At 43.4% G+C, this 16,194-nt stretch overlaps 2 protein-coding genes across 3 annotated transcripts in view; both read left to right on the top strand.

Moving 5' to 3' along the window:
• The window catches only part of PTPN18 (protein tyrosine phosphatase non-receptor type 18), a 49,926-nt gene extending 46,216 nt beyond the window's left edge, over window positions 1-3,710 (top strand). Inside the window, exons 14-17 of one of the 2 annotated variants that reach the window (XM_056538502.1) lie at window positions 1,076-1,131; window positions 1,213-1,240; window positions 2,329-2,403; window positions 3,359-3,710. In XM_056538502.1, the coding sequence (XP_056394477.1) occupies window positions 1,076-1,131; window positions 1,213-1,240; window positions 2,329-2,403; window positions 3,359-3,423 (224 nt within the window). In that variant the 3' untranslated portion in view covers window positions 3,424-3,710. The remainder of the gene's footprint in view (window positions 1-1,075; window positions 1,132-1,212; window positions 1,241-2,328; window positions 2,404-3,358) is intronic. The other variant, XM_056538503.1, reaches the window with a different exon arrangement.
• Window positions 3,711-8,339: 4,629 nt separating this feature from the next.
• Window positions 8,340-15,961, top strand: TUBA3E (tubulin alpha 3e). Its single transcript, XM_056538506.1, has 5 exons — window positions 8,340-8,493; window positions 10,082-10,304; window positions 11,539-11,687; window positions 14,127-14,807; window positions 15,146-15,961. Exons 1-5 carry the CDS (start codon window positions 8,491-8,493, stop codon window positions 15,440-15,442), a joined length of 1,353 nt encoding a protein of 450 aa, XP_056394481.1. The 5' UTR covers window positions 8,340-8,490; the 3' UTR covers window positions 15,443-15,961.
• The last annotated feature ends 233 nt before the right edge of the window (window positions 15,962-16,194 follow it).

Here is a 16,194-nt window from a genome sequence, read left to right as displayed (position 1 = left end):
TAGGTTAGGTCTGCAGTCAGGTGTGTGTGTGTGTGGGGGGGGGGGGGGGTGTATGGACTCACATCTCCACCATGTTGTGGGGAGTCAGCACAACTCAGACAGAAAGGAAATTCAAATAGAAAAGAACTTCCTGTGTAGCATACAGCAGCTGATAAGTACTGGAAGGGTTAAGATTTTTAAAAAGTAGTAATTTACAAATCTGTTTAACTTTCTGCCACCAGTTGATAAAAAAAAAAAACCTTTTGCAGGGGAGTACCCCTTTAAAGGGTTACTCCAGTGGAAAACTTCTTTTTTTTTTTTTTTTTAAATCAACTGGTGCCAGAAAGTTAAACAGTTTTGTAAATTACTTCTATTAAAAAATCTTAATTCTTCCAGTACTTATTAGCTGCCGACTACTACATAGGAAATCATTTTCTTTTTGGAACACAGAGCTCTCTGCTGACATCTCTGTCCATTTTAGGAACTGTCCAGAGCAGCATATGTTTGCTATGGGGGATTTTCTCCTGCTCTGAACAGTTCCTAAAATGGACAGAGATGTCAGCAGAGAGCACTGTGCTCGTGATGTCAGCAGAGAGCTCTGTGTTCCAAAAAGAAAATAATTTTCTCTGTAGTATTTAGCAGCTAATAAGTACTGGAAGGATTAATATTTTTTTTTTTTTATAGAAGTCATTTACAAATCTGTTTAACTTTCTGGCACCAGTTAATTTAAAATAAATAAATAAATAAATAAATAAATAAATAAAAATTCCACCGGAGTACCCCTTTAATAAGATGGCTTCCTCCTCTTTGGAACGAAAGCCAGGCAGCCATGTCCTGTACAGTGAGCCTAGTATGGCGGACGACCTTACCTGTATGGCTGCAGCAGCCTGGAAGGCACACAGCGCATATCATCTAAGAATGGCAGATGGATGCCAGGTGGGCACCTTTTGTAGCCCCTTGTCTGTTGTCATTGTTTATGTGGGTGCTTGAGGCAAGTCTATGGTGCAGCCATGGCAGCTTTGGTTGGGTTGGCACCGGGGGGGGGGGGGGTGATTCCCAGACCATCTAACTCTCTCTGACTTTCTTCCTGCTGCAGTCCCATCCTTAAACCATGTGAGGGGAGACAACAAGTGGGGTCAGCCTGTGTCCAGCGTGAGTATCTATCCTCATCACTATTCACAAGAACAACAATAATAACCCTATCCCTGTAACAATATTCCTGTTTTATCTTAGGCTTATGCAGCGGTATCAGACAGGCAGGGTAAGTGTACGGCAATTCATGTCCTCCTTATCAATATGGGAATTGGGAGATTGATCACTATGTCAGGATCTCCAATAAAAGGTGTAAGCCGAGCACATAGATCCGTGGTAATAATATATAAAGATTACACTAGTGTTTCCCAACCAGTGTGCCTCCAGCTGTTGCAAAACTACAACTCCCAGCATGCCCGGACAGCCAAAGGCTGTCCGAGCATGCTGGGAGTTTGTAGTTTTGAAACAGCTGGAGGTCCACAGTTTGGAGATAGCTTAGCTATATGACTGCAGGTCACATGACCCAGCTGCAGTAATGAAATGTATGGATGCAGCGGAGCTGGGATGAAACAGATGTCGCTGCAGGAATACTGGTGGATGGTGAAGAAATAGTAGAGTATGGCAGCTTACTGTATCTGTCCAATATCTTGCAGATGGGAGTGAATAGTGCCGTATTTCCTATAGGGCCTCATTCACATGGCAGAATTTCCGAGCAAAATCTGACCGAAAAATTCAGCTTGGAAATTTGCTATATATGCACAGATAACATTGTAAGCACATCCAATAACCTATACGACTCACAGACTGTAATCTACTGAAAATGAAAGGGGTACTCTGATGGAAGTTTTTTCTTTTTTATATGAACTGTTGCCAGAAAGTTAAACATACTTGTAATTTACTTCTATTTAAAAATCTTAATCCTTACAGTACTTATCAGCTGCTGTATGCTCCACAGGAAGTTGTGTATTTCTTTCCAGTCTGACCACAGTGCTCTCTGTTGACACCTCTGTCCGCGTCAGGAACTGTCCAGAGCAGGATAGGTTTGCTATGGGGATTTGCTTCTACTCTGGACAGTTTATGACATGGACAGAGGTGTCAGAGCACTGTGGTCAGACTGGAAAGAAATTTAAAAAGAAAAGAACTTCCTGTGGAGCATACAGGAGCTGATAAGTAGTGGAAGGATTAAGAGTTTTAAATAGAAGTAAATTACAAGTATGTTTAACTTTCTGGCACCAGTTGATTTATAAACATTTGTTTTCCACCGGAGCACCCCTTTAAAAAAAAAAAAAAAACATACATTTTTTTTTCCTCTCACAGCTACATCTGTCGATGAATATGAATTTGTGTTTGATGCTTCCAAAGGCCGTATGCCAGGAGGTGTATCAGGGATAGGTAAGTTCTGGATATAGCCCCCAACCCCCCCGCCCCCCCCCCCAAGAGCTATTTGGGCCTTTACGGCAGGTCTTATTTAAAAAAAAATAAAAAAATAAAATGGATTGGAATGTCCTTTCTTGATTATTGTTTAGGCTAGGTTACCACTGCGTTTCCTTTTAACGTATACATTGTTGTTTAGAAAAAATGTATATCTTAACCGATGCTGCAGTATGTCATACAGCATAATCCCCTTCCCATTGACTTTCATTATAAAAATAAAAATGAGCATAACGGATCCTTTTTTTTTTTGGGTGTACACAATACAATAGAGATCCATGGAGGAGGCGTGTCGGCAATCGTTTTGTGCGGTGGTCGACACGCTCCCTTTAGAAGGATAGCTGGTGTCTTATACAGGAGATTGCGGGAGGTCCCTGCGCTCTGAACCCCCGTGATCTGACACTTATCGCCTATTCTTAGGATAGGGGATTATTTTTTCTGCCCCAGAGTACTCCTTTAGGATAGGGTCACATGGAACGGATACGTGGCGTATTTTACGCTGCGTATCCGCCGATGACCCAACCCTATATTGTGCCTCCAGCTGTTCCTCCCATGTCCTGTACGCAGCAGCAATGCGCCACTCCGAGCAGCCACACAAGGACTTGCGAGTCCCCGCGTGCATGCGCAGTGTACTCAGACATTGTGGCCGCTACACAATGTCTGTGAGTATACTGCAAGTACGCGCGTCGACTCGCAAGCCCTTTTGGCTGCTCGGAGTGACGACACAAGGGGAACAGCTGGAGGCACAATATAGGGTCAGGTCATCGGCGGATCCGCAGTGTAAAATACGCTGCAGATGCCTTCCGTGCAACCCTACCCTAAAAGCGTATTTGTTATTCCATGCAACAATTGACAGCTATGACATCCGGATGCATGAAGAGCCTGACCACTAAAGAGCTTTTTTCCTTATTTACAGGATTTAACTGTCGTATAGGGAAACCTAAGGGGCCCCGGGACCCCCCTGCTGAATGGAGCCGATAAAAGGACTCTCTATCCAAAAATAACATAAAATGCCTTTCAGTCTGTTGCCTGTATACTATATGATATATCAGGGACACAGGATGAACCACTGATCCTTATGGACTGATCTCAGAAGACCCCACGTTACATCGAAGATGTGACTACATGGAAGGCGTTCCTGAACTGACATATGAGAGACTGTCTACAAGATATGGGTTATGTCTATATCATTTCTCTTTATGGGGGGCACACTGTATACTATATATGTCGATTGTTTGCTGACTGCCATGTATAAAGCATGAAATACACAAGGGGATGTAGTGTATGTCTCTGGTGCTGTGTATACTGTCAGGCGGGGGCGGGGGGGGGGGGGGGGGGGGGTTCATCCACATAAGGATTATCTCATCTCCACGCTAACAAACAATCTGCAGGATGCTATGACCTCGATCAGCCCAAATGCAGAGGACGCTGGGCCCTGAGTATAGCAGTATAGAAATATTCACAAAACAGTCTTATGTAACGTCTTATATGGAGTCAGTTCTCAATAAAGAAGAGAAAATAAAATCAAAAGGACTGTCCCCACTAGGCGCTATCTCCAGACGAAGAATAAAAGATGAGGGAAATCCTCTTTCTTCAATAAAAACTTGTTTAATGAATAAAATAAAGGATTACATCAGAGCAAGACGCGTTTCGGGTGTTGTACCACCCTTCCTCAGTTGCAGATGAAATCTGCAACTGAGGAAGGGTGGTACAACACCCGAAACACGTTTTGCTCTGATGTAATCCGTTATTTTATTTTGTTTCATTCAACAAAATAAATTGAGACTAATAGTCTAATAGAGAGCCAGAGATACAGGAGTACAGAGCTCAGAGTACAGAAGATTTGGGCAGCGTTCTGGAATTGCGGGGAGTCCCAGTGGTCAGACCCCCTGAGATCAGACACGTATCCCCTATTCTGTGAATAGGAGATAAGATTGCAAGCGCTAGAATACCACTTTAACTCACATGACATTATTTGATGAGACAGTTTTCAATTTGAAAACCGTACGGAACCGTATTGAAAACCGTATGCATTGACTCTCCATTGAAAACTGTATGCCAAATGATACATCAGGTTGTGTCCGTTTTGCATCTTGTACGGTTTTGTCAGTTTTTTTCCTGTACCCAGAAACGTAGCCTACCACGGTTTTTGGTCTGGGTAAAAAAACGTATATGTTTTTTTTTTAACATGGGAGTCAATGGGAACCATACAGAACCGTATGTGCGGACAGCTCCATCCGGTTTTCACCATCCGGTTTTTTACTTTACACAGTTTTTTTCTTGGAATTTCAATCAAACAAGTGAAACTTTATTCATAATGGAATGAAAAGTTAAAAACATATACGTTTTTTTTCCTTAAAAACCGGATGCAACCGGACATCATTTTTCAATCCGTATATGGACTAAAATTTGTACACACGTTTTGATACAGTTTAGTCCGGTTTTGAAGAATGCGTTTTTCATTCAAAAACCTGATACAAGAACTGTATTGCAAAAACATGGTGTAAACCCACCCTTAGATTGTCACACAACTGTGAAGTCCTAAATTTTAGGGACCTTTAATCCTTTTTCATCCCTAAAATTATATTCACCCAATTAATGCAAGTTTTTTTTAATCAATTATAAATATAAGCTGATGGAAAAATGCACAAAGATCTAAAAGGTCTATTTACACGTACAGTATCTTGTGAATATTTGACGCGCAGGATTTGAAGCTGCAGATTTAAAGATGTGTTTAGTCCTTTAGTTTACATTGAAATTTGCAGCATAAAATCTGCAGCTTAAACTCTGTGCAGAATACCGTACGTGAGAATTGGCCCCTAAAGTGGTACTCCGCCCCTGGGCATATTATCCCCTATCCAAAGGATTGGGGATATGATATCTGATCACAGGGGGTCCGACCGCTGGGACCCCCCGCGATCTCCAGGCCGGCACCCTGGCGTTCTGCACACAGCCATCGCTCACCCTCTCATAGACATGAATGGAGGGTGCTTGGCGTGACGTCACGACCATGCCCGACCAAACCAGGCGTTCTGAACATTTTTGTGGGGTGCCAGACCGGAGACTGTGGGAGGTCCCAGCGGTCCGGGCTCCTCTGCGATCACACATCTTATCCCCTATCCTTTGTATAGGGGATAAGATGTCCAGGGTGGGAGTACCACTTTAAAGTGCCGGTCCAATGAAAATGACAAGCACGGGTCTTATATAAACAACATAGGGAAAAAAGAAAAGATGAACTCTGAAAAAATATGCACAATGCACAGTGTGCAAAACAGAATAACTACAGCACAGGCGTCCTGAATATCATCCGGATTAAATACACAGACAGGAAGCCTGTGGATAATGCTGTCACCATCACACCCCTATTGCGATGGTTCTACCTGTGATGAAGCGCTTAGTTTACCGCCTGAGTTAGCAGATGAACAAGCTCCGTCCTGCAGAACCTCTTTACTGCGGTGGAGGAATCTCTGCTAGGAAACTGCAACCAAACATGACGCCACCAGGTCACGGACGGTGGATTTCTGAGAACGAGAACTCCTAAGAGGCAATGAACATAAATAAATAAAGATGTTATTTGTCATTGACTGATAGTATGGTATATATATATATCTGTATGTATATATACATATATATATATATATATATATATATATATATATTTATACTGGGGGTGCACCGAAGAAAGAAATGACAGCACAGTGACAACAATTGTCAGTATTTTCTAAACAGTGTTTCTCCAGCTGTTGCAAAACTACAACTCACAGCATTCCCGGACAGCCGTTGGCTGTCCGGGCATGCTGGGAGTTGTAGTTTTGCAACAGCTGGAGGCTATCTGTTTGGAAAACACTGGTCTATGTTCTATTTTAAATAAAGCTGTGGGGCTCAGTTCACACAGGGATGTTGGGTGCAGTTAAAGTGATAAAAAAAGAGATAGTTTCTCCCAAAAACAGCGCCACCCCTGTCCTCAGATTATGTGTGGTATCACAATTTGGCCCCAATCACTTCAGTGGAACTGAGCCACGCAATATAACATGCAATATAACACGCAAGTGTGGCACTGTTTTAATAAATCTGCTGTTTTTCTAATCCTGGACACCCCCTTTTGGAGTATGTTCACACGGGAGCGCATCCGCAGTGTATTTGACGCCACGGATGCGCTGCTGGCACGCAGAGAGTTAAGGCAGAGCGAGTTCGCACTGCCTTAACTCTGTGTGTGCCGGCAGCGAATCCGCGGCGTGAAATGTGGATGCACTGCGGATGCACTTCCGTGTGAACGTACCCTTAGGCTAGGTTCACACTGCGTCAGACGTATCCGACACCAAAAACGGGATGCCAATGCATACTGCAACAGGGTGGCGGATGCATTTGTTTCAATGTCACCTAGTGACTCTATTCGGGACGTATGCACTATTTAGGCGGAATAAACAATGCAGCAGACTGCGCTTTCGAGTCCGCTTAAAATAGCGCATACGTCACAAACTGGGTCACTAGGTGACAGTAAAGCGAATGGTATCCGCTGCCTTTTATTACAGTATGTCATTATCCAATTTTTGTTCCTTTTGCTGTATGCAAAAATGCAGTCAAATACACTATTGTGTACGCCAAAAAAAGCATACTTTTTTTTATTTATTATGTAAGTGAGTAAATGTATTCTGCTATTTTTTTTTTTTAGCATCCATTAACCTATCCATATGCTTTTTCCTCCTTATGGTCTATTCACACGTACAGTATTCTGCGCATATTTGATGCGCAGGATTTTCTGCTGCAGATTTGCATGAAAACTGAATGACTGAACACAGCTTGAAATCCTGCACATCAAATTTGTGCAGAATACTGTACGTGTGAATAGACCCTAAGGGTGTATTCACACGTACAGTATCCTGTGCAGATTTGATGTGCAGGATTTGAAGCTGCAGATAGGAAGCTGTGTTCAGTCATTTAGTTTACATTAAACTCTGCAGTATAAAATCTGCAGCTTCAAATCCTGCACATCAAATATGCGTAGGATACTGTACGTGTGAATAGACCCTAAAAGAGTCCACAGGATAGGGGATAAGTAGCTGATCGCGGGGGGTTCGACCACTGGGGTCCCCCGAGATCTCCAGGGCGGGACCCCGGCGCTCTCAGTAAGAAGCATTCAATTAATTTCCATGGGAGCGCCAATAATGCCCAAGAGCTGTACTGGGGTCTTTTTGGCACTCCAAATTTGGCACGCGCTCCTCACTGAGCGTTAGGTCCTGTCCCAGTGGGGGAGGGGGGTTTGCCCCCCACAATCAGCTACTTATCCCTTATCCTCCTTTAAATATATCAAACATATACGGTAAAGGGTAACAAAAACTCTGTTAACCCAGCATTACAGATAAGCAGCAGGACTCTGAGGCCATGTTCTCACATAAATGAGAAAGTGTAAGCTAGTAAACTAAAGCAAAAGTGACAAACAACATGGCGGTGGATCCAGAGGTCACTTTAGCAAAAATAAAGTAATAAGAAATACCTCAGAACACTGCTCTGTTACTGATATAATACATTTGTGTGGAAATGTTCCTAATTTTATTAATATGAAGTGATAATAAAGGTCTGGCTTCACACTATAAGACAGTATATGGCGTGTTAGTGCAGACATCATGTTCTCCTCAGTGCATGTGGCGACATGAGGTAACTGAGGACATCTCCATCTCTTCTTCCCCCACACTACTGAACCGTTAGAAACCAAGTTCCCGCGCACTGGCCCGTGACCAAGCAGCCAATCACGGCAGAGCCAGGCAGCCTAGCAACCAATCACTGCCCTCACGCCTTTACCTGTAGAGACGAGAAGCCGTTACTGCAGCCTCGTGCCCTGACAGACTGGACCTGTTGTCCCCGCCCTCTTTGCATTTTCATCCAATCAGCAGCGGAGGACATGCTCGAGCGCCCCGCGGGTGTTTTATATGCGGCCGGCGGGAGGAGGGTCAGTTCAGTCGGTGAAGATCTGCGTAGTGTGAGGAGAGACGTGAAGCCGCCCTGCACAAGCCTTCCTCAATCAAGAGACGCGCCCCTGCGGAAATAACTATGGTAAGAAAGGGTTCCCATAGGCTACTGGGTTCCGCACCTCAATGTGCGCAACAAGAGGGTCAGGTTATGGGAGAGGGCAGTGGCCGGCATATAGATACCAGGCCTGTGATTGGGTGAAACATGCCTAAAAAGGCTGATAACGCTTAGTACATTAGTAGAATGTGATTAGAGAGAGAGAGAGAGAGCCGGGATGTGATTGGATGGAGGCGGGTCAGCTGGAAGCTAGAGGACTAAGCAGTGTCACGTGCCTTGATGCCGCTGTGTGATTGGCCGGTTGTCTGGTTGGACCCTTAGAGTTGGGCTTTGATTTGTTACATTAGGGAGCGTTCACACAAGCCGTCTGTCCCCGTTTTTTTTTTTTTTTTTTTTTATATCCCCGTTTCGGTTCCGTTCTTGCAGGCTGTATAGAGGATAAAAAACGGTTTAAAAAATCCCATTCATGTCAATGGGATTTTTTTTTCTTTCAATAGTTTTTTTTATTGAATTTTACCATAATAGAAAAATAAACATGTATAAAGGTTAAACAACTGCCTATGGCTGGGGTCACACTACGATTTGTAACTACGGTTCCCGTATCCGGCTGGGAGGAGGGGGGCGGGTCTTAATTGTGGCGCCCGCGTTTTTGCCTACGGTCGGGAAACCGCATACGGCCGAAAAAGCAGCCGACCGGAGGCTGCGGTTCACTCTGGTCGGCTCATAGACATGCATTAAATACGGTTCCCCTATACGGCTGAGTGCGGGCGCCACGATTAAGCGCCCCCCCTCCTCCCAGCCGTATACGGGAACCGTAGTAACAAATCGTAGTGTGAACCCAGCCTATCTTATATGTAAGATTGAATTGACAGTCAATGGGATTTTTTTTACAATCTGTTTACATCCGTTTGTACCCGTCTGCACTCATTTCCGTTTTTTGACGGCAGAAAAAAACAGCACATGCAGTATTTTTTCTTCTGTCAAAAAAACGGAAGAAAAAAACGGATACAGTAAATTTAACATTGAAGTCTATGGAAAACAGATGAGCTTGTAATGTCATGCATTTGCATCCGTTTTTACGTCTGAGTATGCTCAGAACAAAAAAAAATAATTTTAGTAACTGAACAATAACTGATCTAAACTGATACAAACAGATAACATCCGTTTGCATCCGTTATTGACTTTTTTTTTTGACCGGAGAACGGGACAGGTCTAGACAGCCGTGTGAATGCAGCCTAACCAATAACAATAAACACTATTGATGAAATCATTGGTCAGTATAAAGTAGTGGTCTCCAAACTGTGGACCTCCAGATGTTGCAAAACTACAACTCCCAGCATGCCCGGACAGCCAACGGCTGTCCGGGCATGCTGGGAGTTGTAGTTTTGCAACATCTGGTGGTCCACAGTTTGGAGATCACTAGTATAAAGAAACCATATACGGTAGTGAAGAATACATGGGCTGTGTGATGCCTGGCCCTGTGGTCCCTACCAAGCCCCTTAGATACTGCCCTACATGCATCCATTGCCAGCTCAGGTGGCATATTGCAATACACAATTCTTATATCCATTTTTAGAGACTATTGACACTTACGGACACTGTTTTATTCTTGCAGCGTGAGTGCCTTTCAGTCCACGTTGGCCAGGCTGGGGTTCAGATTGGCAATGCATGCTGGGAGCTGTACTGCCTGGAACATGGCATTCAGCCTGATGGACAGATGCCCAGCGATAAAACCATTGGCGGCGGCGATGACTCGTTCAGCACCTTCTTCAGTGAGACGGGAGCTGGAAAACACGTCCCCAGAGCTGTTTTTGTGGATTTGGAGCCCACAGTGGTTGGTAAGTAGTTTGTACAGGATGAGGCCAGGTTTACACATAATGGGGCTCATTTACTATTGCAAACCTGACATGTTTTGTCTGGTTGTGCGCCAGATTCTGGCGCATTGTGCCAGAATTGAAAAAAAAAAAAAAAAAAAACTGACTCCCCATTTTACTAAAACCCAAAAAGGGGATGTGGCCCTCGGGAAAGGGTGTAGTCACCGAAAAGGGGCATGTTACCAACATTTTCTCAAAAAAACAAACAAAAAAAAACATATTTACTAAGGATTCCAAAGAAAACGTGGTGGATTTCAGCTGAGGAAAACCCCACAGATCAGAGCAGTTGTAAAAAAAAAAAATAATAATAATATATGTGAGGAAACCTTAGTAAATACCGTGGAAATAAAATTGAAGGGAATTAAAACCCACAAAGAAACCTACACTCCGCTCTTAGTAAATCAGGGCCAGTATTTGGGTCTGTATTTTTAGCCTTTAAAAAAAATTTCAGCCATTTTTTTATGCCGTCTACCATTTCTGTTTTATTTTTAGCAATTTATTGAAACTTTTTTAATATTTGTTTTTAGCAACAGAAAATGCTATTATGCAATTAGCAAACCAGCCATTTTTGGAGGCAAAAAGGGACCAAAAATGTTTAAAAATTTAATTTTAAGTACCAACTGTTTTGAGCAATAAAAAAGGACATTGTAACACATACTTGGCCAAGCTGAGTGTGGATGTGTATGGGGAGGAAGAGTTGTCAAGGTGTACTGCCAGATTTAGGCCATATTCACACTATCAAAAATGTGCGGAATTCTGCACATTTGAATGTTCTGGTGAGCGCTAGGACCACTTGATAATGCACCTTCTCATGAGGACAATGCAGGTCTGAGTGGAATCTGAAGAAAGAATAGATATGTCTATTCTTTCTGTGGATGCCTGAATCAGAACTACCATGGCAGAAACCTCTGCCGCAGAAATTCAGGTGTTTGCACAGGGCAGCAGAATCCCATTGAAATCAGTGGGACTTTGCTGCAGCGGAATTTCCGAGCGGAATATTCCTGCGAAATTCCGCCATGTGGACATAGCCTTAGACTATAATGAGATTATTTAGTTGCTGCAGACAACAGAAATTTAGCTTACAAGATTAGATAAATGTTCTTGATATATAAAATAATGTACAACCAGCCAAAATTGGTCACATGATTAGGGGGGTTCTTCAGGAGCTTTTACTTATCAGAAATGTTTTCCTGTTCAGATGAAGTGCGCACTGGCACATACCGGCAGCTATTCCACCCCGAACAGCTTATTACAGGAAAGGAAGATGCTGCCAACAATTATGCCCGAGGGCACTACACCATTGGGAAGGAGATCGTTGACTTAGTCCTAGATCGTATACGTAAACTGGTGAGTGCGGCAGGGTGCTGTATATTTATTTTTTACCTGAACTTGTACTATAAATTACTGAAGCAAATATCCAATTTAATCTGCATATTTTGTACAACTAAATAGCCCAGACAGTATTGATAAGTGTTCCCTTAACTCCTTATGTCAGAAGACCCAAATTTTGGGCTATCCTGCTGTTGCAAAACTACAACTCCTATTGGCTGTAGAGCCGAGCCACAGGTTGGGAACACTGTTTAGTTTAGTGTTACTGAATCACAGGACTTTGGTCCTGTGGGGTTGTCCAGCCCCAGAATTTTTAGAATGAGCTCAGAGTACTATAAAATAGTGACTCACCTTTTCAAGCTCCTGCCTCTTCTGTACCAACGCTGACTGGATCCTACAATGGTCTCTTTTCACCTGGCTCATGTGCTGAAGTGTGGAGCCAATCCAGACATACTGTGTTATTGCTTGAGCCTGGTAAACAGACTGTCAGGAGACTATGGAAGATTCAGCCCTGGGGTATATTACTTCTTTGCTATCTTATGGGAAAAAAATGACACTAGAGATTAGGAATGTCCCGATACAGATACTAGTATCGGGGACTCGTTTAATGTGCCCGATACCATGTCCAACACCTGCTGCCGCTCTGCTGCCCCGTTCTCCCGTCTGCATCATAGTGTTCCATGGAGGAGCATGTGACATCACTCCACCTTCTCCCCTGTGCCCAGCGTAACGCTACAGAGGAAGCAGAGTGACGTGTATGTCACATGCTCCTCCATAGGACGCCATGATGCGGACGGGAGGACTGGAGAACGGAGCAGTGGAGCGGCAGCACCCGTCAGGACAGCCACAGGTGAGCGGTCTACAAGGGTGGTCCCTGCTGCTGTCTACAAGGGGGGGGGGGGGGCTGCGGTCTACAAGGGAGGGGGGCCTGCTGTGTACAGGGGGGGCTGCTACTAATGACTGCAAGGGATTAAAGGTAATCTTACAGCAGAGTCACCTGCACTAACTTGAATTTATAGGTAGATAGTGCAGGTGACCTGGTTTCTACCACTGCTCACCATGTGGTCATTGGTCTCACTGCCAATGCAGAAGAGAGAAATCTTGGCTCATACTACAGCAGCTGCCTCCATTGTACACAACAAGAACCCACATATCATACGGTAAACAGCGCCCGAAACCGAGTCACCCTGGTGTCAGATTCCCTTTAAAATAAAAGTACTCATAATTGGTATTGGCGAGTACTAGAATTAAAGTATCGGTACTCGTATTTTGTCTTTAAAAAAATGGTATCGGGACATCCCTACTAGAGATGGTTATTAAGCCACTGCCTTTGATTTTCTCTAATGGCCCAGATGTATCCACCCGAGGACAAAATCTGTCCGATTTGCCCATAGCAACAAATCCCTGCTCAAGTTTCATTTTACCACCGAATTTTGAGAGATTAAACTTGAGTTGTGACAGGCAAATCAGCCACTGTTTATTCTCAAACAGATTATTATATCTGGGCCAATGTGTACATGTGAGGATTTACAAAACACAGAGGATAATAGTCTGGCACCACCAATATAGATCACAGAGAAAGGCCATAATATATATATATATATATATATATATATATATATAGTAGTGTGCCTGTGTGTGTGTCATACAACTGAGCTGAAGAGGTGCTCTTATCCATGAAGAAAGGAAGTATCTTGCTTAACAATATAATATACCAGAGGATGATGAAGGATATAATGCACTCACCAGAGGCTCTGTAGAAACTTTTAGGCTTTATTCAGCAAGTAGCACTGAGCAAGTACTCTCTTGGGTAGAGGTGGGGGAGGATAGTGAGACGGAGGTGCAGGACAGTCAGGCAGCGAGCTGGGTTACAGTTAGAAGACGGGGTAGAGGGAAAAGTGTCAGGGAGGCTAGTCCTGAACTGGCACACCAACAAGTTTGCCCAGTTGGCAGATGAGGGGGATACCATTTTAGAGCAGTGTCTAAAGGGACATGTGAATGCTCCCTGGTGGATTAGATTTTGCTACGTTTTAGTCCCGTAGACAAGTAATTTTTTTTAATTAAATTTCCACACCCCTGCTGTGGAATTCTCTGCCTGAGGAGGTGGTCATGGTGAACTCTGTAAAAGGGGTCTGGATGCATTTGTGGAGAATAACATCATCACCTGTTATGGATACTAGATTTATAGGGACAGAACGCTGATCCAGGGATTTATTCTGATGCCATATTTGGAGTCGGGAAGGAATTTTTTACCTCTAGTATGAGTTTTTTTTTGCCTTCCTCTGGATCAACTCCGTAGGGACTCGGGGTTATAGGTTGAACTTGATGGACTCTGGTCTTTTTTCAACCTCATGAACTATGTTACTTAGGACAGTTAAGTAAAATGTCAGTACTGTAAAGTTTTTACGTGTTTTGTATTATCGAGTGGTGCAGTCATGTGAATTATCTTTCTTGCAGGCTGATCAATGCACCGGTCTACAAGGTTTCCTTATTTTCCACAGTTTTGGAGGAGGCACAGGCTCAGGATTTGCATCTCTTCTGATGGAAAGACTCTCTGTAGATTATGGCAAGAAGTCTAAGCTTGAGTTTGCTATCTATCCAGCACCACAAGTCTCCACAGCAGTGGTGGAGCCATATAACTCCATATTAACCACTCACACAACTCTGGAGCATTCAGATTGTGCTTTTATGGTGGACAATGAGGCCATTTATGATATCTGTCGACGCAACTTGGACATTGAACGTCCAACATATACAAACCTAAACCGTCTCATTGGACAAATTGTGTCGTCTATCACTGCTTCTTTGAGATTTGATGGGGCCTTGAATGTTGATCTAACAGAATTTCAGACAAACCTGGTTCCATATCCACGCATTCATTTCCCTCTGGTCACATATGCTCCTGTAATCTCTGCAGAGAAGGCCTACCATGAGCAGCTGTCTGTGGCTGAAATAACTAATGCCTGCTTTGAGCCAGCAAACCAGATGGTGAAGTGTGACCCTCGCCATGGCAAATACATGGCATGTTGTATGTTATATAGGGGAGATGTTGTACCAAAGGATGTCAATGCTGCCATTGCAACCATTAAGACAAAACGCACTATTCAGTTTGTAGACTGGTGCCCAACAGGATTCAAGGTTAGTATTGAAAACAACATGCAATACAGAAGAGGGGGGCATGTCAAATTCTTATAGATTATCCATTATAAGCCAGCAAGGGCATGGTCATAGCACAAGCCCGTTTTATATTTGTTAGGTCATATAGACATAGAAGTTACACTCCTAGAAATTAGAGTGCATGATGTCTGCAGCACACGCTTCTCACCGAGAGCCGGGTTTGGGATGCCCCAAATTTCATGAAAAAGGGAGAGTGCAATTAAAAAAGGTTTAGTCTGACATGGCCTCACATAACTATACAGAAAACTATCAGTCCAGCTTAGTGGTGCTTACAGAACCATTGCTTTATCTCTTTGCAGGTTGGAATCAACTACCAGCCCCCAACAGTGGTGCCTGGAGGGGATCTGGCAAAAGTGCAGCGTGCTGTTTGCATGCTGAGCAACACTACAGCCATTGCAGAGGCTTGGGCCCGGCTTGACCACAAGTTTGATCTGATGTATGCTAAGCGTGCCTTCGTGCACTGGTATGTTGGAGAGGGAATGGAGGAAGGAGAATTCTCTGAGGCTCGAGAAGATCTGGCAGCGCTGGAGAAGGATTATGAAGAAGTGGGAATAGATTCAATAGAGGGAGAGGCTGAGGAAGGAGATGAATACTGAGAGAATACAATGTACCAGACAGATGTTGTATAACTAGTTTTGTTGTGGTTAAGTTATATGTGTAATTCACTTTATGTAAAAATAGCATCTTTACTTAGGTAACATTTAGAAGTTTGCAGCCTTAAAAGTAGATGTTATGTAGACTGAATTGATGGCACTTGACTCTACACAGTTCTAGACAAAACAACTTTATTTACACTCAACATACAAATGTAAAGACATACTACTCATTGGTGAGATACTTCCGTTTCTTGGCTGTATTAGTATATGGATGCCAGCGCCACTCCACCTCAGCTGTGTTCTCATTCTCCAAGGTGCCAAGTTTAATCATATACACTGCAAAGATTAACAACCAGTTATAAGTTAGGGGCAATGACGTCTGATATTCTTATATCAGTGACTGCATATTTTCCATAAATACATAAAGGATAACAAGTGTATGGGTGCAGAGCTGCAGATCACATTGCAAACATTTGGCTTTGAAATCTCCAAGCTTTGTTGTTGGAAAAATGACTGGGACTACGAGCACTCAGGGCTTAGTTTTTGCAGGCAACAAGGATCCCAGCTCAAAGACCCTCTGCAAATGTTTTATTGACATTCTTAATTCCCTCCTGATAATTGAGATATACATCAAAAGGACCGGAGGGAATATGAAGTACAACTCATTACATACAGAGGGATCTCATCTGCATTATACAGGTTTGCATTTGTGGGGCGCAGAGCAGCTATCAAGGTCTGCCATCTTACTTCTA

Source organism: Hyla sarda, chromosome 9, assembly GCF_029499605.1.
Source record: "Hyla sarda isolate aHylSar1 chromosome 9, aHylSar1.hap1, whole genome shotgun sequence".
NCBI lineage: Eukaryota > Metazoa > Chordata > Amphibia > Anura > Hylidae > Hyla > Hyla sarda.
The sequence above is the reverse complement of the archived record's forward strand: the minus strand, read 5'-3'. Positions and strand labels throughout refer to the sequence as shown.